This window comes from Haemaphysalis longicornis, unplaced genomic scaffold (assembly GCF_048455015.1).
Source record: "Haemaphysalis longicornis isolate Haplotype H1 unplaced genomic scaffold, Haemaphysalis longicornis Haplotype H1 scaffold_2, whole genome shotgun sequence".
Taxonomy (NCBI): Eukaryota; Metazoa; Arthropoda; class Arachnida; order Ixodida; family Ixodidae; genus Haemaphysalis; species Haemaphysalis longicornis.
This window is the reverse complement of record NW_027526295.1, coordinates 96,490,572-96,511,032: the sequence shown is the minus strand read 5'-3', so window position 1 is coordinate 96,511,032 and position 20,461 is coordinate 96,490,572. Positions and strand designations below refer to the sequence as shown.

General features: G+C 47.7%; 1 protein-coding gene across 1 annotated transcript in view; it reads right to left on the bottom strand.

The window, feature by feature from the left end:
• LOC144167263 (cytochrome P450 3A24-like) overlaps nucleotides 1–20,461 on the bottom strand; it is a 72,359-nt gene that overhangs the window by 9,875 nt on the left and 42,023 nt on the right. The window contains exons 9-12 of the mRNA XM_077696591.1: nucleotides 15,689–15,758; nucleotides 14,908–15,016; nucleotides 14,744–14,832; nucleotides 13,344–13,484 (exon numbers count right to left, since the gene is read on the bottom strand). Coding sequence (XP_077552717.1) covers nucleotides 13,344–13,484; nucleotides 14,744–14,832; nucleotides 14,908–15,016; nucleotides 15,689–15,758 — 409 coding nt within the window. The remainder of the gene's footprint in view (nucleotides 1–13,343; nucleotides 13,485–14,743; nucleotides 14,833–14,907; nucleotides 15,017–15,688; nucleotides 15,759–20,461) is intronic.

The following is a 20,461-nucleotide window of genomic DNA, read 5'->3' as shown; positions in this document are numbered from 1 at the left end:
TCCTCCTCACCAGTATCATTTCGTGGAGGCACCGAAGTCACCCCTATGCCGGTATAGACAACGGTTTGTGTGACGGGCGATTTGTGCACGACGCTGAAATTGTGCGCCTTGGGAAATCGAAGTCGGCTTGCTGAATTTCGAGGCAGAGATCCCATGCCACGAGGAAGCGGCTTGCCATTCGTCAAGGGAATGCTGAAAGTCCATCGAGGGAGAGAGGAGGGTGGCCCAACAGTCATAGTGGGTAATATGTCAAGCTCGTCTAAGATGGAAAGTCCCGAGTTAGTGCTGCTAAGGCGGTCCCTCTGGGCTGAGAGGGCTTGCTCGGCTAATTCCGTCCGCAAATTCATCCCACCATGCGCATAAAGCTCACTTAGGGGTGTGTATTTCGGCAACCCGGTAACAACCCTTATGGCCTCCCGGTTAATCTTCTCTTGTTGCTCTTGCTGCCGGCGGGTAAGGACATGGTAGTTGTAAGCGTAGAGAATGCGGGAATGGATTATAGCTCGTACCAGCTGCCGCGTCTCCTTATCTCTCGTACCCCAATTTATACTTTTAACTCGGCGAACGAGATGCAGCAAGGACTTGCACTGCGTGGTCACTTTCTTTACCCATGTCGTGCTTTTACCGTCTTGGTCAATATATGCTCCTAGAACCCTGATGAAGGGTTGCCTGAGTATCCGTTGGCCTACCATGGAGAGGGAAAAATAGTTGCGGATAGGCTCGGTTTTCATGAATGGGCCATTGAGAACTACCACATATTCTGTTTTTTTCAGCACACGCAGTCATTCCCATTGTCTGAAGGTACGCGTAATGACATCTATGCCAAGCTGTAATGTTTGTTCCTGTTCACCAGGTGCTCCAGTTGTAGCCCAAATGGTGATGTCATTAGCGTAAATGGCGAAATTTAATGACGGAATTTTCTCAAGCAATGGCGGGAGGCGTGCCATTACGAGATTAAAGAGAGTAGGCGAGAGCACTGCACCCTGGGGTAATCAAACCCTGTTTTGAGCAGGATGGTCCGATGTATTCTCCTACTTGCACTCTGTACGTTCGATTGTACAGCAAATTTTTGATGAATGTAAGCACACGACCCCGTACTCCAGCGACCTCTGCGCTTTCTATCACAGCTCTGTGTGGTTTCGGAGTCGTAGACTTTACGGACATTCACCACCACCACAGTCCGTGTCTCTACTGCTGACTGAGCACTGAGGACCTGGTGATGCAGTATGAGCAGGATATCCTGCGTCCTTAGGCATTGACAGAAGCCGATTTGATGCGAGTAAAACGTAGAAGTTTTCTCAAGGTGCCAATTGACGCGCTCTAGAACCATGCGTTCAACCAGTCTACAGAGGTTGCTCGTGAGGCATACGGGTCTCAGATTGGCAAGGTCGTTCGGTGATTTTCCGGGCTTTGGAAGGGGTTTGACAAGGGATTCACGCCAGGCATCTGGAAACCTGCCGGTCCTCCAAACCAAGTTAATCCTGTCAAGCAGAAGGTGTAAGGAAGATTCTGGTAGGTTCCATAGTTCTACGATGGCGACGTTGTCCAGGCCTGGAGTGCTACGAGGATTAGCCCTTGCCAAAGCTGCGTGGAGTTCGGTCATAGAGAAAGGCTTATCTAAGTCTGCCAGACTTGTAGAAAGGTGATCGTCAATCTTCTGTGGTACTGAGTTCCGAGAATATATTTTCGGATCAGGCAAAGTCGCTGGCTGGGGGAAAAATACATCGCCTGCCTGGAGGCCCAACTGCGCTTCCGATATTTGCAGGCGAAGGGCGACTGATTGGGCAGCGGTTCGTTTCTTCGATTTTCCTTGCCAGCTACAGAAAAGGCGCCATATTTGGGGTCCACACATATTTCCATTAAAACGAGAGCAGAAGTCAGGCGACATGTCCGAGGCAAGCTTAGCGGCATAATCACGTGCCTCAGCCGATATACAGTTGAGGCGACGGCGGAGCCGAGACGGTTTTCCGTTCTTTCTGTATTCGCGCAGTGCATCGAAGTGTTGGCTCCATAAGATGGCGAGGTGAACATCTGACGCCGCGGAGCCCTCCGTAATGTAAAACTGTCGTGTGGCCAACTGTTTGGCTTTGCTAATCGTTTCTAGAAGTTTTTCCAGGCGGGTTTCCTCTTGCTGGTCGTATATAGTATCGAGGAGTGTAGCCTCTAACGTTTCCCGAAACCTATCCCAATAAACGACGCTTTTAGCGCATTTTGCAGTTTGTCTGCCGTGGCCACGAAGTCGAAGAAAAATGGGAAAATGGCCACTCCCCAAGTATCCGCACCTAATTCCCAAGCGATGGATTTGGGCTTATTCGTCCAAGTAAGGTCGGTTGTTCTATCGCCTTGACGGTCATGTTGACTAATACGTGTGGGACAGTCCATGCCGTTTATAAACGTGAAGTTATTGTCCTCCATCGCACGAAGTATGTTTGCGCCGTGAAATTTGTCAGCTCTGGCTCCCCAATGTGTGTGGTGCGCATTGAAATCGCCGCCAATGACAAAGAAAGCGCCAGGACGCGTCTTCCGGAGATTTTCCAGCCAAGACCAGTCAACTTGAGCACTTTGCCGAACCAAGGGGCGGGCGTAGACGGACACTACCACAACCTCTTGCTGATGAACCTGCAAAGTTACTCCAAGAACTTCTTGATGAGATGTACACCAGCGCTGAAGATCAAGCTTGACATGTGGAAAACGGCTGTCGACTAAGACCGCTGCGTTACCGTCGTAAGTGACAGGCTGCATGGACGCGATTCCCACCGGCTTGCGTGACATGCGCTGCCGCCATGGTATTGTGGGTCGCAGATATGTGTCGTAGCCGGGTACTGCAAGGTTGGAATATCGCGTCTCTTGCAGGAGAAAAATGGTCGGTCGTGTCCATGTTCGATGCCGGATGAGGAGTTCCGCTTTCTTGCGAGGGAATGTTCTGCAATTCCATTGAAGGATCCATGGTGCTTGCCCTTGATGTGGTCGAGGTGGTTTTGCAAACGACTGGCTATTATCTCCCATTGTAGTAGCGAAGAAGATTTTTTTTGAAGGAGCTGACTCTGTTGGTCAATAATGGCGTTGATATTGGCTATCAATTGCTTCGTGCTTTCCTTTATGCGCTCCAGGTGATGAATGACTATTTCGACCGGTTTAGAGTATGCAGGGTTTTGATTAGGACTTAACGACCTACCGGTGCCTTCAGGAGAATTGGAAGCGTTTGAAACTTCCCAAGAAGATTCTCCTGTGTTTACCTTCTTTCCTGAAATATGGGCAGAATTTAAAAGCACTGTATCTTGACCAAAATGTTTCCAGGCAGATGGAAGGGTTCTGTGTTCCCAATGCTGGTTGAATAGTTGTACGAGACGTTCGATCGCGTCTTCGGTAAGGTTGCGGAGAAGAGTGTTAGTTATTTATCAGGGCCCGGCGCAGTGTCACGTCGAAGTGCTTGGACTGCGGTACGGAGTTCAGAATTATGTGATAGGGACGTCGAGCTGTGAGGTGGGGTGCCAGTGAAGATGGGGGACTCGGTTGAATGAGGGGAGGGTGGTGATATGTGGAGATCCTTGAGGGAGGCACAGTGAACGGCGGGGACTAATTTGGATTCATGGATGATTTGAGTGGTGGGGTGGTGGGATTGGGTTTTGCTTGTAGTGGGGTCTAGTAGAAAGTGGAGTAAACCCCAAGCCTTCTTGGTACAGAGTTGGCCATGCGTGTCATCAGAGGTGTTAGTCCAGCGATTTCGAAACAGTGTGGCCGCGTGCACTTCGAGTTTGGAGTGAGGGGTGGTAAGCTTTAGTTTGAGGTTTCGGGGGTGATTGTGTTTGCACCAATGGCATGCAAGACTAGTGTAGGCTTTCCAGAGATTTCCGACGTGGGTGTCGACGTATTCAGAATTCAGAGGGCGGTAGGGGTCGGGAGTTTTCGTTGCCATTTCTTTGGCAGTGAGGAGTTGGGTGGTCCAGTCCACTAATTCCTCGTCGGAGGCGTTGGTGGGAGGAAGGGGGCATGCCGCGCGGAAGAGACCCCATTCCGTGTGTGTAGGGGGATGGTGGTGGTGGGTTTCTGGGGGGCTTTTGACAGGGAGTTTAGTTTCGATGAGGAAGTGATCGCTACCTAATTTTTGGGGGGTGGGGGCAGCGGTGAGTGTAGGAAGGTTGGCACTGAAGGTCAAGTCAGGGGTGGTGTCGCGCTTGACGCTATTTGCTGTGCGAGTAGGGAGGGAGGGGTTGGTGCAGAGGGTAAAATGAAGGGTGTAGAGCAAGTGCGACACAAGGCGACCTTTGCGGGTGGAGATTGAATAGCCCCATTGAGTGTGTGGGGCATTGAAATCACCCACGATGATTAGGGGGATCCGTTTGGCTGCAAAGATAGCTTGGCGAAAGAAGTACTTGAAGGATTTGTGCTTCGTTTGGGGAGGAGGCTGTATATGTTGAGGATATAAAGAGTACTTGGAGCAGTCTTGGGGAGAACGAGGGTCGTCAGGAGGTAAGGGATGGGGGACGTAAAAGGGGTGTGCTGTGCTGCGAGGTTGCGTTGAACAAGTGTGGCGATTTGAGGGAATTTAGTGGGGGAGTAGGGGGCGTAGTCTTTGCGTTTTGCAGGATGATTGGTTTCCTGGAGGGCAATTAGGGCAGGGGGTGTTCCGTGTTGGCAGTGTGGGCCTGTACGTGTACCTGCTAGGTGCACAAGCCTTGGCAATCCTTTGCCAGATGTGAAAGGGGTTAGAGGTCTGGGTCATGTTCGGAAGAAGAGGATGGGGTGGGTGGGAGTGGAACCATGGTAGTGCAGTCATTTGCATCCATTGGAGAACTCCTTGGTGAAGGCAATGTACGTTTGTCTGCAGAGTTTGGATTTTGGCTTCGGTGTAGAGGCGGGGAGAGTTGGCGGCCGATTCTATATCCGAGCGAAGGGACGTGATGGCAGATGAAGAGGGTGAGCGCGAGTCGGGACGCGGGGGGAGTGCTCGTCTCTTTGCAGAGGACGGAATGGGGTTCTGGGTGTCTGACGAAAGTGGAGGGGGTGAGGGCGTGGGGTGATGAAGTTGTTGTTTGAGCAGTCGATTTTTAAAGGCAAGATACTCTTTCTCAGCACGTAGGACAGTGACAGAGTAGGACAGAGTTGTAGCCTTTCCTGGTGCATTTGCCTCATCTCTGTCTGCCAGTCTGTGTCGAGGGGACGTGGGGGTAGGGTGGGGAGCAGCACTGCGCTCACCTGACCCTGGATGACTTTACTGTAGGCCCGTCTGTTGGTAGTCTGGGATGTGAGTGGGTGGCATGGTCCGGTCTGGGGTAGGGTGGTGGTGAGGGCAGTGAGGGTATTCAGCAGTGGCCGGCGAGATTGAAAGCGCTTAGGGCAGCCACTTTCTCCGGTGCGGTGGCCCTCTCCACAGAGGATGCAGGTGGGGAAACCGGGGTTGTTGTGCTCCGTGCTGCGAGACGCGGTGTTTGATGCTGCTCGGGCGCTCCACAACCTACTGGAAGCATATGGTTCTCCGTGAGCGAGTTGTGAGCGGGTTCTGGCAACCGTGGCAGCGCCGATCCCGTCTAGCGACGACCGAATGGGCGCGCGTTCGTCGACATATTAGTTTTGAGCTGGCAGTAACTCCGGCCGTATTGCCTCCGCAGAGCAAAGGGTATCAACGTAGAGCAGTGTTCGGCCCGTCCGCTGCCCGTAATGCCACTCCAAGCACTACTTGGTTCCAGTGTTTCCACCGGAGGCGGTGGTCGCTGATACGCGCGTGTTGCCGCGACTGCTGCTTGCACACGGCGATCTTAGACCGCCAGCTCGTTGAGATCTCTACAACTGCAGTTTCTTAGGTGCAAGGCAAAGGTGGGGTGGCATTGATGACGACTCGATCGACCCGCTCCGAGCTCGGGGCATGTGGATCGGCGTACTCGTAAAGCTCCTGCATCGCATGGACGTACTCGACCAGCGATTCATCCGGAGCTCGGGGGCGCATTTCCAACTCCCTACGCATTCTGGGTGGGTTGCCGATGGGCAGGAATCCTTCCCTGAACATCGTTCGAAAGTCGTTCATCGTGCACGCCCTATGACCTATCATCCGATACCACCGGGCGGCCTGGTCGACTAGGGCTGCGGGCAGGACTCTGCACAGCACGTAGCTCTCGCTGATGCGGATCGCCTGGTGGTAATGGCTCAGAGCCAGTAGGAAGGCAGGAACTCGAGTGATCACTGTAACCGCTGACGTCGGCACCGGTATCTGCACCCTGGGATCGGGTGACCACGCCACCTGCAGCGCCTGCTGCACAGCGCTTGCGAGAGCATTCGCGATAGAAGCTCCGTCGGCAGATATTCCTCCACTTTTGGGGGGCGCTTGCGGGCCGACTGCCACGAGAGGCGCGCTGTTTGGGGCTTCAGCATCTGCGTTGGCCCGGCAACTGGAGTATGAACGCTCTACGTCGCCTGACGTAGAGCGCTATTGGAATCCGGAGCCTTCCGGAATTCCCGTTGCCACGCAATCCGCGGCTGCGGTTGCGTAGGGGCCGTAGATAAGGGGTATCCGAGCCGCTGCTGCGGCTGCGGATGTATTCATGACTCTGTGTTCTTCACGATTGAACTTCGACTGTTGCATCGAGAAATCCACACTGAGTTTTAAGGTGGAGGCTGATAATCACTTTCAATTGAGTGGGTATGCCAAAAATGGCCCTGTGGCACTTGGTGGTGATGTTCTGTGGTAGCTTGCACCTGCACAACAGGTGGCTGTATCGGGTGTGTTGTATATTTGTACACAAGGAAGACAGCAGGTCCTTTGATGGCGAAAAATAGACACGTTTACAAGCACGTAAAAACATTTTTGCTGGAGACTTGTTAAAGGGACAGTGACGTGAGTTTCTTAAACTTCTGTTTGTATTTTCATCGCATACGCGGGCTCAAATACAGCACTTTTAATCATTTATCCGGATAATAAAGCAGTATGTGATTGATGAAGCCTCAAAGAAGCAAGAATACCCTGACAAAATTGCGGTGGCCGCCACAACAAAAGCTGTGAGGCGAAATGACGCGTATTCGTCTCGCGATGCGATTGGACGATGTCCAAGATCCTATTTAAAGTTCATGCATATGCAGAGACGTGTGCGGTAATCTTGAATTTTTTCAGTAGAAAAGACTTTAGTACTTTTGGCAACAAGCATATGTACCGGAATGTAGTTATGGTTTGTTTTTCTAGAGTTGTTGAAAGCAGTTTCGGTTTCCTTTTGGAGCGACATGACCAGGGCTGCCGGCGCTATCTGTGAACGCGCCTTAACGATACGTCAGGAACCGTCATTACCGCTATTGCAATGCTGTAACGCAGAAAGGGGCTGGAGAAATCAGCACCGATTCTTGCCAGCACGTCACGTTCTACCGGAATGCAGTTATGGTTTATTTTTCTAGAGTTGTTAAAAGCAGTTTCGGTTTGTTTTGGAGCGACATGTCCAGGGCTGCTGGCGCTATCTATCATGGCTTATTGGCGATACTTCAGGAATCGTCATTACCACTATTGCGATGTGGTGACGCAGAAATGGGCCGATGAAATCAGCACCGATTCTTGTCAGCATGTCTCATTCTATGCAGTCCCGAATGACTGGCCGAATGCCCGCAATATTGAGCGGAAACGTTATACGAAATTGGCAAAAAATATGCAGACAGATAGATAACTCTTTCAAATTCATTTTCGCAATAAATAGATTTCAGTAAACGCACCAACAGTGATCGAAACAAGGTTCAGTAAATCCATACGTTAATTTGCGGAAGTAATCTCAATATACTTACAATTCACTTCAGTGTCCCTGTAAGTGGTGGTAATTGGCGTAATGGCTGGAACTGCCTGGCTTTATTCGAGTTCATCCCCCATGGATCGAATAGCGCACGATATGACAATGGCTGATGACTCGACAATGGTGTTCACGAAGACGCGGTCTTGATTCCCGGCCGCGGCGGCCACTTTTCTGATGGAGGCGAAAACGCCCCTGTATACAAGATTTCTGCGCGCGCTAAAGATTCCGAGTTGGTTAAAATTAATCCGGAGCCCCCCACTACCACGTGCGTCATGGCCTACTTCGCGTCGGCGCGTAAAGCTCAACAACCAATCAATCAATTGATAGTGGTGTGAATTCAGGGGTTTAGCAGGAGGGTTCCCGATTATCATCTGGGCGGGAAGCAGGTCGTACCAATTTTGCGTGTTATACTTTGGTGGTCAATTTTTTTGTGCCTTCGTATCAGTGTTGTACGGAACGGCGTTACAAGGAACGGCATTCCTGGAACTAGTTCCTTTTTGGAGGAACGGAGGAACGGCACCGTTCCATTAACGGTCGGTGGAACTGTAACTGTAACTCGTTACGTTTTTAAAGGAACGGCAGGAACGACGTTCCTGCCGTTACATCGCTGGGATTTGGCTGTTTTTGATGCCAAGGCTCGAGTACAAAAATCCACAAGTCGCTACTGCGTTTCTCTTCCTATAAGCTGGTCAATTTGCCCGCCCTTGAGCCGTACGTGCTTCCTCAAAGGTCAAAGGCAGAAGAATAACCACGCAGCAGGCCGCAGCTTGTGCTTGCTTTCGTGCTGGTTGCTTACGCGGCGTTCGACTGGTGAATAGCGTAGCCGTGAGAAGGCTTTTCACCCTTCATCGTTTGTCTGGGGAGGTCAGAATGCGCGTCTGGCCGATAGAATTGTTCCCTGGCGGGGAAAGAATAAAGAGTTTTAGCAGTCTGTCCGTTCTGTCGTATGCGTTGTTACTGGGTTGACCGGGACCCGGCTGGGAGCTTGGGCATTCGTCGCGGTAGGGGGATTAGTTCCCCGGGCCTCCCTTCGCCATGTCCGCACCTCCGCACCCTTCCTGCTCGCCCTTCCGCGCGCTCAAGCGGGATTCACACGACGGAGAACCCCTCTCTTTTTGGCCCGCGGGAGCCGCTCACGTGACCGGTTTTAGGCTCCGCCCCTCGGTGGGGATCGCCCGCGGATGCTCCGGGAAAGAAAATGCCACCGCGTGTTTTCGCTCGGCGGCGGCGGCCCTCCGTAGGGAATGGAACCAGTTTTTGGCACATAGGGCGAGGCTCGCGCGGAGGAAGCGAGCCTCGCCCTCGCTTCCTCCGCGCTGTCGTCTGCTAGTCACTCCGCGCAGCTCCGCACGTGTGGATGCGCCACCAAGACGGAAAATCCGGTCACGTGGTGTTGACGTCACGTATCCGCCCGTCTCCGTGAGAGGGTTTCTCCGTCGTGTGAATCCCGCTTCAGGAGCAGACCGGTCCCGGTCAACCCGGTAAGAACGTAGCCAACGAAACGGACGGACTGTTAAATGGGATCCGGACATTTCGGTGTCGGACATTTCGGTCCAGGACGTTTCGGTGTGGACATTTGTGTGCATGGACATTTTGGTGCACGACGTCCTGGCCCAGACATTTTGAGTGAGGGGATGTTCCAGGCATTCTTTGAACATCTTAGCTTTAATACTGTAATTTCGTGACTTGATATGATTTTACGTTTGACTTGTGCTTGCGCCGCCGTTCGTGGAAACAAACGCTAAACCCTGGAGGAGCATTGCCACGTGAAACCCAATTTCTGTAGTAGATGGTAAAAATAACTTTGTTAATTTGGATCCGTTCAACCATTTTTTGTTATTTTAACATTTATGTGAACAACCCTAATACTTTAAAAGTTACCAAAGCACTTTCCTTTCACTTCACCCAACTTGCAAGACGCTGCTGCTTTTAGTCTATTGCCCCCCCCCAGCAAAACTTCCGCAAAAAAACAAACACAAAAACGAGGTCGATTAAGCGCGTATGCATTTCGTTTTAATTATTCTCGCAATCAATCTCGCCGTCATTGCATTCGGTGTCAGTTCTACTTAAAACTAACAAACCAACGATCGCACTTACGGTGGCGTTACTTAGGGGAGGGGAAAGCTGAGCCCCGCCGGCAATCTTCCCCCTAAGTAGAGAGAGAGAGGGGTGTCACTTGTGCTTCACCATTGCGTCGACCGGAGTTCGAAAACTTGAAGACGACTGTTGCCGCTCTCGTCACAGTAGCCTATTCATTTTTTTTTGCTCCTTATAATGGGAGGAAGCGATGTATACCTGGGGTGTCCATGATATGCGCGACTTGATGAGTTAATTCCCAAAGGGGCGACTGAAGGCGCAGAAAGAGCGATTCCTTGAGTGGGGGCGCCGTCGGTATGACCGCGATGCGCGGAAGGGCGTAGCCAGTAAACAATAGTGGCCATTCTTTTCTCAGCGGCTTTTTGGGTGGCTTTTTGTGTCACATTATAGAGGTTTCGTGCGCTCATGGTGAATGTAAAGCTTTTTCTCTGTTTTAAACGCGAAGTGTGCTGTCATTGTTCTGAATGTATCACCCAATTCCAGCAAAAGCCTCCACTAAGAGGCTAGCAGTATGTTCTAAATAAAAAATAAAAAATCACTGCGGTGACGCTTCGGAGACCGTGAACTCCACCACGCCAGTAGGATTTTCAGGGGAAACCGAAAATAATATGGCTGAAAAAGAAATCTGGTCGAGATTCGAACGTACAGGTGAGAGGTGGGAGGGGGGGGGGCGCTAGAACGAAGAATATAAAATGTGGTAAATGTAGGCTTGTAAACCTTAAACGAAGGTTTGTTGTCCCGAACACAATGGGTGGAATTTGTATGCAGAACCGGTAAGCGCTTAATCAGCATTTAGGACATTAGAGAACCTGCGGCTGATTCCGAAAAGGCCCGTTTTTCCTCCCCGACAATGTCCTACACCAGTGTTCGCGAATTCATTTTAGCAAGGCATCCCAGCCTACGTAATACTCTTCATAAGGTTTTCTTCTTTCTGGGGGGCTAGCTAATGTTTGTTGCTTTTCGGTTATTTGAGAGTGTGCATGTAATTTATGTAATTTGGGAGTGTGTAATTTAAAAAAAATACAAAAGAGGCGGTAGACCATCGTAAACACCAGTTAATTGTCTTAGCTGAAAAAGAGCGAATATAAATTAACAACCTGTTATTAATAGAAAAAAATAACGTGTGCTAAAGAATTCAATCGGCTCCACAACAGGTGTCCCCAGGAAGAGGTATTAAACAAAAATATATAAATGTAGAATTTCTAAAAATACCTGGCAAAGATCAAACATGGCATCAATAAAAAAATTAATTCACTGCTCCAGATTGTTGCCCATAACCCACGTTAAGCGGAAATAAAAATATAACGGCAGTCGCATACAGGCAAGCACCGGATAATTTGGTCGCCGAAATGTCCGTACACCGAAAGGTGCGTGCACCGAAACGCCCGTACACCGATATGTCCGTACACCGATATGTCTGTACACCGAAATTTCCGCACCGAAATATCCTGCACCGAAATGTCCTCGAGCAGTCTGGAGTTTGTCCGGTGCTCCCTGAAAAAATTCGCCTAGGAGCGTTTCTTTTGATTATCTTTATTTCCAGATAATCTGCTGCCGGTGGTGTTAATGTTCGTTTAATTTACGTAGTTCGACGTGAGTTTTAAATGTCTCACTTAATTTTGACCCAGGATTATCCGACACTATGTTTTAATTTAAAAACCTAATTGTAACGTTAATGTAACGACACGTTCCAATTTTCGAAGTGGAACTAGAACGCGTTCCTTTCGCAATAAAGGAACTTGTAACGGGAACTCGTTTCAAAATTGGCAAGGAACGAGGAACGAGCTTTCGTTCCTATTTTGGAGGAACGTGTACAACACTGCTTCGTATTAATCGCGAACAGGGCATGTCCTATCGGTAGTGAGATACGCGCCTTTTCACTTGGTTCAGGGTGGTGTAATATCAAACTGGTGGTTTTCGAGGGGAGTAAACCACACGCCTAAAGCGCTCTGCTTTCGTCCGAGTTAATGCTCAAAAGTTCCATCAAGAAATATGCGTGCCGTTTTGAAGAGGCAGTATGTAATCATTCATGACAATTCGGCAGCCAGACAAATTGCAGTTGTCACCAAAGAATGAACAGTGTAAGGTGAAAATAATTTACGAATCCTTTATTTTATGTAAGTTGCTCTTCACATCGTACATGACACGGTGCATCTCTGCGAAGATGTATTGTAGCTGTGCGAGCCTATGTTATAGTACAGCTTGGAATACGTGGTTATGTATGTGGTTGTTTGGTTATTCATTGCTGAACAATGAAGGTGGCCTGTTCCTTAATGGCGGCAACAAGGGAGGGTGTCAGTAGCTTAAAAAAGTTCGGATTGAGACTACGTTCTCTTGAATGGGCAGGGTGGTTTCAGCTGGCTGACAGCCTCTGCGTTTGTCACCTATAGATACAGCAATGGAAGCTGTTGATGGAGATGCCGCTCGGATCCGCGATAGTGTTAATTCGGGGGTTAAGAAGGTAAGGCTTCTAGATTATATGTTGGGCACAGAGGCACCTCACGTGTAGCTGGAGGGTGCTGTTCTTGCCATTTATTTTTTTTTTGTCTTGGACTTGCTTAGGAGTCAGAAATGCTGGACTAGAAGCGAGGTTCACAGGTTTGCGGTTTGTGAGGGGTGCTTTAGTCGGATATTAGTGGTTCCTATGGTGAGGAAACCATACCTGGGCATGTGGGTACTTGGTAATTTAGAGAAATGTGCTTTTTGTGCTCTAGGTGGTGCCAGCAGCCGCATACCAGCCCCGGGTTCGATTACCGGCCACGACGGCCGCCTTTTTCATGGAGCCGAAAAGCAAGAAATACAGTGCGTTCGAGATTTCGCCGCCCGTAAGGATCTCTAGGTTGTAAAAATTAATCCGGAGCCCTCCACTACGGCACGCCTTCGCTTGCTTTGCGTCGGCGCGTTAAAGCCTACAATACGATCAAATACCAGCGCCCGTTTGGGGGGGGGGGGGGCATCATTGTAACACCGCATAGGACGGACCGTGCGCAGGAGCGATGGGCAACAAACGTGACTAACCCTGAGTGTTTCTTTCCAGCTGCATGGTGATACTAATTTCTTCCAGCTAACGGTGAATATCTAATCAAGGTGATCAGACTGAATTTACTGCATTGCACGCATATCATACATTTCCGGTTTAAAAGGCTCGCATCCGCTGAGTGTAACCATACTTCTGTGGAATCGAACCGGTGAAATGCAGAGCTTCCTGGGATTGAGAAGGTGCTTTTGTGTGCTATGTTATGTGTTTAGTCAAAAGTATTTTTCAAAAATTATTTTGTCACGTGCGTACAGTTACAGAAGATAATATGGCAAGAAGAGCCATTTACGGCTACGTTAGAACTGGGGGAATGCCAGTGACGGTACGGAAAACAATCCCAAGGCCTATGCAACGCAAAGCTGCGAAAGATACAATAAGACATTGTTTTGGAGACGTTTCTGTTTTTTAGCCTCATATTCGTTGTGGTATTGTGAATCAAGTGCTCTTACCTTTCAGGATCAAAAAGAGAGGGATTACTCCAAATTTCAGGATCTTGGTTCATGCAGCTTGTTGCAGCCAAAATGCTTAGCCCCTTGGGAATTCGAATGCCGTTATACTCGTAGTCTTCTACGGCACGCCTTGCTATAAAGCTGGAATAACGTCAAAAGAGACATGTGCTTGAACCAAGACTGGGCGAAGTTTAGCAGTGTCCCTGTGCATTCATGTAACTGCGTTGGAAATAGCAACTTTTTTTCTTATGTGCTATTAGTTATTTGTGCTATTTATTTCTGCTATTTGCTATAAAAGTTATGTGCTATTAATCTTATGTGGTATTACAGAAGCATTGTACAACTATATCATCTGTGGCAGAATGTGGAGGCCTTTGCATGCTTAATGTCTTCTTCTATTTAAGCCAACCTTTTCCTAAAAAGCAGGTAAAATAAAATATTATTGCCCTACAGAGTTGCGCACCTAATACTAGTTTAAAGGGCCAATACGAGATTTTTATTAAATAATGTTCCGTGAAGTGTTCGGGAAAACATTCATTGAAAAGGCGGGCAAAATATTTTCTGGATTTTGTTGTAATTGCGCGGCCTACAAGTTTTATATAACACTCATAGGATAGCAATTACAATACTAAACCAGGACGTTTAGTTTCTATGCAAGAATAGGCGCACAAAGTTTTAACTATACCTATCATCGCGAACGTCGCAAACGAACTGCTATTAATGTTTAGAAGTCTTATTTCTTAAAACGTGTATGCTGCTGTAACACCCAATGCAGGCACATGGCCGCGTTTGTGTTGCGAAAACAATTTAATATTTCACTACCATATTGCAACTTGAAAACAGGCTCGCTACTGTTCCTTTTATCTTTCCACTCTTCCAGCTACCACGTGCTTCCTAATTACCCATGGTTAGGGAAACTAGTGACAGGGAAACTAGGGAAACTACGGTGCGAGAAGATTTGCAATCCAGCTCGGGTGTTCCGCAAGAGAGCTGGGTCATGCACTGGCAGCTGAAGACGATGAGGGTAATGCCTAAAATGTCCGGAGACTTAAAATCGGACATATGCTGAGAAGCTGTATCATGATTGCGAGCTTTTTATTAGCACTGCTAAGGTAATTTCTCTGAGTACACCAGTATTCAGAGCGTGTTCTCATAACAATATTTATATGATGGCCGCAAGTGCGTTATTTTGTCCAGTAATAATAGCACGTAAAAATTAATTATGAATACTATGATCGGGAGCGATACAACTTAAGAGCTTTGCTCTGAGCCCAATAAATTTCTTTTTTTAATAAACCACAAAAATATTATCAGCTGCTTGTTTCCTGTAAGCCTGGAAAAAATGTTTGATTTTTAACAATTAATATTTCATATAAAATTGTTGAAAATTACTCTCTCACCTAACGTTTTGAGAATAAACCCGCATAGATTCTTTTAAAACCATGTCTAGGTAATTCAGTTGTCCTGTGGCTTCAAAGCTGAGGTTTCCCTGAAAGCAAAAAGGTTTAAAATCAGCGAAATAACAATGTATGCGAAAGCGGTAGGGGCATTATTTTCATCTCACGTTTATTCCGTTGGTGGCACGAACATGCTTTCTGAGTCTCTCCTGGATATCTGGATGCTCTGCCAGTAAGTACAGAGCCGCTGTAATCGTATGGGCAGTGCCGTCCAGCCTGCAGCAGTTTATTATAAACAGTGAGACATGACATAATGCCAGAGAAAATAATTCCTCATTTGGTTACGAAACTGCTGTACACTATATAGATAACAGCCACAGAAAGCACCAATCTCTGCCTCTTAAAGATCAAAACGTTGTTGTTTTCTCCCAGCTTCGCTTGACTGACAACTACACAAAATTCCTGATTGGCGTTTCCAATGAATCCCTTATAAGTGTCGCGAAAACAAATTGAAAAAGTGTAGAAAAGATTGCCATCCAACAAGAGTTTCGGGTCAAAGTTCATTTCGGAGGAGGAGGAATATTAGTTCCGTTGTGGGAGGCCTCCTTAGTTTCGGAGCATAAATTTAAAAGGAGTATATGTCAAGTCCCGAAGTCATGTGGACTGCATATGCTCAAAGAAGCCCTATTCTAGGCACTTCTTTCTGTTTTGTCCTGAGCTATTTTATTGCGAAAATGTTTACTTAATTACTCTTTGCGTCCAGTTCGCAGTTATTCATGGTTCAGACTATACCACAAAACTAAGTTTGAGAGGTTGACCAAATACCGTTCATGGCAGTCCGCCATGCGTTGCTCTGCGCTTCCGCTTTGCAGTAGTTGCTCTTTGTATTTCAAATGTGAGAGTTGTGTGTGCGACTGGTTTGAGCAATAACTAAAATAAGCAACTCACCCAGCGAACAAATACACGCAGGCGTTGACCAGTACTTCTCTAGGGGAAAGCCGCACATCACCTTGTCGCTCTAAAGGAAAAAAGTGACATTACTTCAGCGCACATAGATGCAGGCGTTTGAATCCAATGACCGGTGCAGCAGCAGAATTCTTTAAAAAGGGCAGCTTTTTAAGATTGTGCCATACGCGTCTGGCGTGGCTAAAACTCAAAAGCTCAGAAGTAAAAGCTCAAAAGAGGACAGCACAGGAACTTTAAGCCAAGAAGTGCGATGGAAAGCGGTGACGAGCAGGGAGCGAGCAGCATGGGTGGGTTGTGCTCGCCTCAAGGAAACAAACGCCTCCCGTGGTCGGAATCGAACCTGAATCCCTCGTGCCATGACACCGAGAGAGAGAGAGAGAGAGAGAGAGAGAGAGAGAGAGAGAGAGAGAGAGAGAGAGAGAGAGAGAGAGAGAGAGATGGAGAGACTTTTAATTGAGTATTAGCTGCGGAGTGGTTCCTTATTTTGGTTTTAATGGCCCTCTCAACCCTCGAAAGTTGATCTTCAGGTAAGGAGCTGGACAGACGTATCTAACACTGCTCAGATGAGGGGCGAATGGGTGGTAGGGCTGGGTTATTATTGCACTCTAATATAATGAGGTTGAAGGTTTCCTGCTGGTTGCAGGATTTTCATTTGGCGACGAATTGTGTTGGGAATTAGGGATGCATCCTGAATCGACGTATTAGTATTCGTCTGAGTGTCATTCTCTGAATCTGCGTCTATTCGATTGCGCTATCATCGCATTTACGGCCCTCTGCGTTCCCTTTTGGTTCGTGCGGACGTGAAACATGGGGAGCGCTTCGCGGCAGAGGAGTCCCGCTGAGGACGGGCGCGTCGGGAATTGTCTGCGCTAGTGATGATGTAAGCTCTGACGTGCAGGTGTTCTGCAGTCTTTAGTTGAGAGAGACGGCATGCGCTCGGCGGCATCAGTGTCTGATCTACCGATAAGAACGGTAGACATAAGAAAAGCAATGTTTAAGCTCGTGAAGCTCACCAGCTTTGTTGTTTCCTGAGTCTGTGTATCTCAATTGTGAAGCTGCGAAATTGTTTGCATTGAAGTTACTCGTAATGCTCTTGAAGGCTTTCATTGCAATACAAAAAACACTCGTAAATTTAACATAAATTTACAAAGCACGGTGGTCTATGGTGAAGGAAGATCGCACACATTAAAATTTAAAGAGACAGGGAGGCGGCAAGTGTATTTAATGTGTGCACCACACGTCCCTGGCGGAAATAATAACCGTTTGCCGTTGCCGTCCAGTGCCAACACGTGCTTCGTGTAAGTAAGGCAATTCCTTTGCAGTTAGTGAGTTTGAAGGAACACTGATGCAGTCGTCCCCCAACCTACAATCTCGTCTGCTTCAGCGGGCAGATTAAGTATGGTGCATTTAATATCTTGTTTATCCACTTTTATGCTGTAGTGTCACCATATCTTGCATAAACAAATGTTTTTGCCATTGTCAATAAACTATCAGTTGTAAGTCAGCGTTGCGTAAGTCCCTTACTCGTACTTGTGTGTCACTTTATTGCGCTGTAAATTAAACATGTTGAACCAGCTAGCCCAGACCTCTACCTTACTAAGTTGCGTTAGTCAAAGAGGGAGTGAACTTTATGAACGGAAACTTCGAAGTTTTCAAAACCGAAGTTATCAACCTCCGTAATGACCTGAAAGAGGCAACACACTTCGTCCTCGAATGAAAGAAACAGTACCGAACACTACGCAAAGAACTTGACGAGACCAATCAACAGCTAATTGCTCTGAAGCAGTACCGCAGGGGAAGCAACCTCGAAGTGAAGGGCATACCTGTTACTGACAATGAGGATATTTCCAAGGTAGTTGAAGCAACCGCTTTGCGTTTGCCTACACGACTGCCCAGTCACGACATTCCGATTGCACATCGAGTGCCTGCAAAGGCTAGAGGACCACCAAACATTGTTGTTCAGTTTGCCTCCCGGACTATCCGAGACAGATTTTTGTCGGCAGCAAAGAAAACACGTCTGAACGCATCGATGCTTGGATTTCAAGAGGCCGATCCCATCTTTGTTAATGAACATTTAGGCCCGGAAAATAAGAATCTTGTTGGAAAGGCAAACGCAACAAAGCCCGCTAAAGGCTGGGAGATTCCTTTGGTCTCAGATGGAAAAATGCTGATGAGGAAAGCTCAAAAATCAAAAGTAGTCCACGTTACCGGTGAAGCAGATCTTTAAAAATTACTGGCAATTCTAGCATTCAGCCACAAAACGAAGCAAGCCACACTAACTCTAGCCCATGATTGCTCCCAGAAAAAACATATCCGTGCTTCACAGTAATGTCCGCAGCAGAAATAAAAACCTGAACTCCCTTCTTTATTTTATCGTTAGGCAAGACGAGTCGTTTAAAATCATAGCGACAACTGAAACATGGCTCAGACAACATGAAATATAACAATTCCTGGTTGCATGACAATATCGCAGCCACGGGCTCTCAGTTCCGTGGGGGTGACCCTCCGCGGTGGCTCAGTGGCTAAGGCGTTGCGCTGCTGAGCACGAGGTCGCGGGTTCGATTCCCGGCCGCGGAGGCCGCTTTTCTGATGGAGGCGAAAAGCAAAAACTCCCGTGTGTACGAGATTTCGGCGCACGATAAAGATCCCCAGGTGGTCAAAATTAATCCGGAGCCCTCCACTACGGCGCGCCTCATCGCCTGCGTTGCGTCGGCGCGTTAAACCCTACAATCAATCAAGTTCCGTGGGGGTGGTGTGGCATTGTCCGTTAAAGATAGTTTACAATGCACCATCTTATCATCAGTTTCTTGTTGTTGGCCGGCACTTGAAGCATTATTTATGAAACTCGAATGTGGGCGCGCAGTGGGTGTTGTCTAGTGACCTCCGCATTCAAGCCTTGCCGGAAATGGGAATAATCATGTCTCGTTTAACCAAGAACAGCGAAACTCGCGTCATAATTGCCGGAGATATGAACACTGATACAGCTTTCAACAATTTCATGGATTACACACAGTTTCCTCGATCATAGAACTTTCGCAAACTGACCACCACCCCGACGCGTATAACCATGTCTTCGGCAACATCAATCGACCATGCGCTGACAAACAGTGATACAGGTGTAAACAGAGGCGTCTACCAAAAACCAATTTCGGACCACTTGCCAAATTCTTTCGTACAGATTAACACCCTTCCTATGGTAGAAACGCTTATGCCGACACACAGAACCAATATAACTCATGAAATATTCTGTAACAAGCAGTTGTTTATCAGACCAGACCATATCTACCATGAAGACGTAAATACAGAGGTCTTGAACGTGATTACTACCAAAAATGAGCTTATAGGCTGCAGTAGCCGAAATGTAGCATCGTCGCAACGCTATCAACCGATTTGTCCCTGGATGACCGAAGAAATTCTAAGCATACTGAGGAAAAAGGACTATCGGTATCATAAGTGGCGACATCACAAGGGAAACGAATATTATCTTACCAGTCCAAATTGGCGCATACCAAATCAGTGTCTTTATTTAGAAGCGGAAAAAGAGAATATTTTACTCGCCACATTCAAGATGCCTCAGGGAATAAAAAAAAATGTGGGAAGTGGTTAACGAGGTCACGAGAAATTAAAAAAAATGCTCTACCCTACCCCTAGTCATACAAAAGACACCGTTAACAAATTTAATACTTTTTTATACCAATTTCGGTCCTGAACTGGCTTCGAAGCTTCCCGTCGCAAGTTTGGACAGTGTTCCTCTACCGCCAGTTGCTAACTCTTTCGCCCTTCAGAAAATCGAATTCAACGAAGTCTTGTGGGTTGTTGCGCAGTTGTCAACAAATAAAGCAGTTGGCTCGGACCGCATTTCTGCAAAACTAATCAAGAAAATCAGTGAAATCATAGGACCAACCTTGTGCCGTCTGTTCAACCATTCGTTGCTTGAATACACATACCCGTCGTCTTTCAAGATAGCCCGAGTTACACCGATATATAAGGATAGCGATACTTCTGACTCTTAAGACCCGTTCACACTTGCGACGAAACCGAGCGAAAACGACGAAAGCGACGGACATTTCCGTCGCTTTCGTCGCGCGACGAGAGCGATCGGTCTTGACGAATTTTTTTCGCCTCCATCGCGCCGTCGCTTTTGAAGCGGAAGCAGGAGGCGAGACTTCTTGACGTCATATCCTGCCAAAGCACCCGGATACTGTGTCTCCACAAGCGGCGAAGCTCCCGTGAAGTCTCACTCCGAGCACGAGACAATAACAAGAAAAGCGAAAAATTGTCGTCGCCCGTCGCTCGATGTCACGTGCAAGTGTGAATCGCAAGGGTGGCGATCGCTTTCGCCTTCGTCGCTTTGTCGCGTCGTTTCGTCGCAAGTGTGAACGGGCCTTTACAGCTACAGACCTTTTTCTTTTCTAAGCGTTATTAATAACACATTCGAAAAAATTCCCCTCAACGCATTTACAATTTCCTAGATAAATATCATATTATTTTTCCACAGCAACATAGATTTCGTTCGAAGCATTAAACTAGCTTGGCCGTGATTCCAGTCAGCCAGTCGGTCAACAGTGCGCTAGACACCAACAAACTAGCTGCTGTTATCTTTCGAGATTTAAAGAAGGCCTTCGACATGGTTAACCATGACATATTGCTAAACAAATAAATAATATACGGGTTTCGTCATAGGGTGCTTGAATTTTTTGCTAGCTATCTTACAAATCGTCAACAAGTTGGGTCAATAAAAAATGTTACGTCATA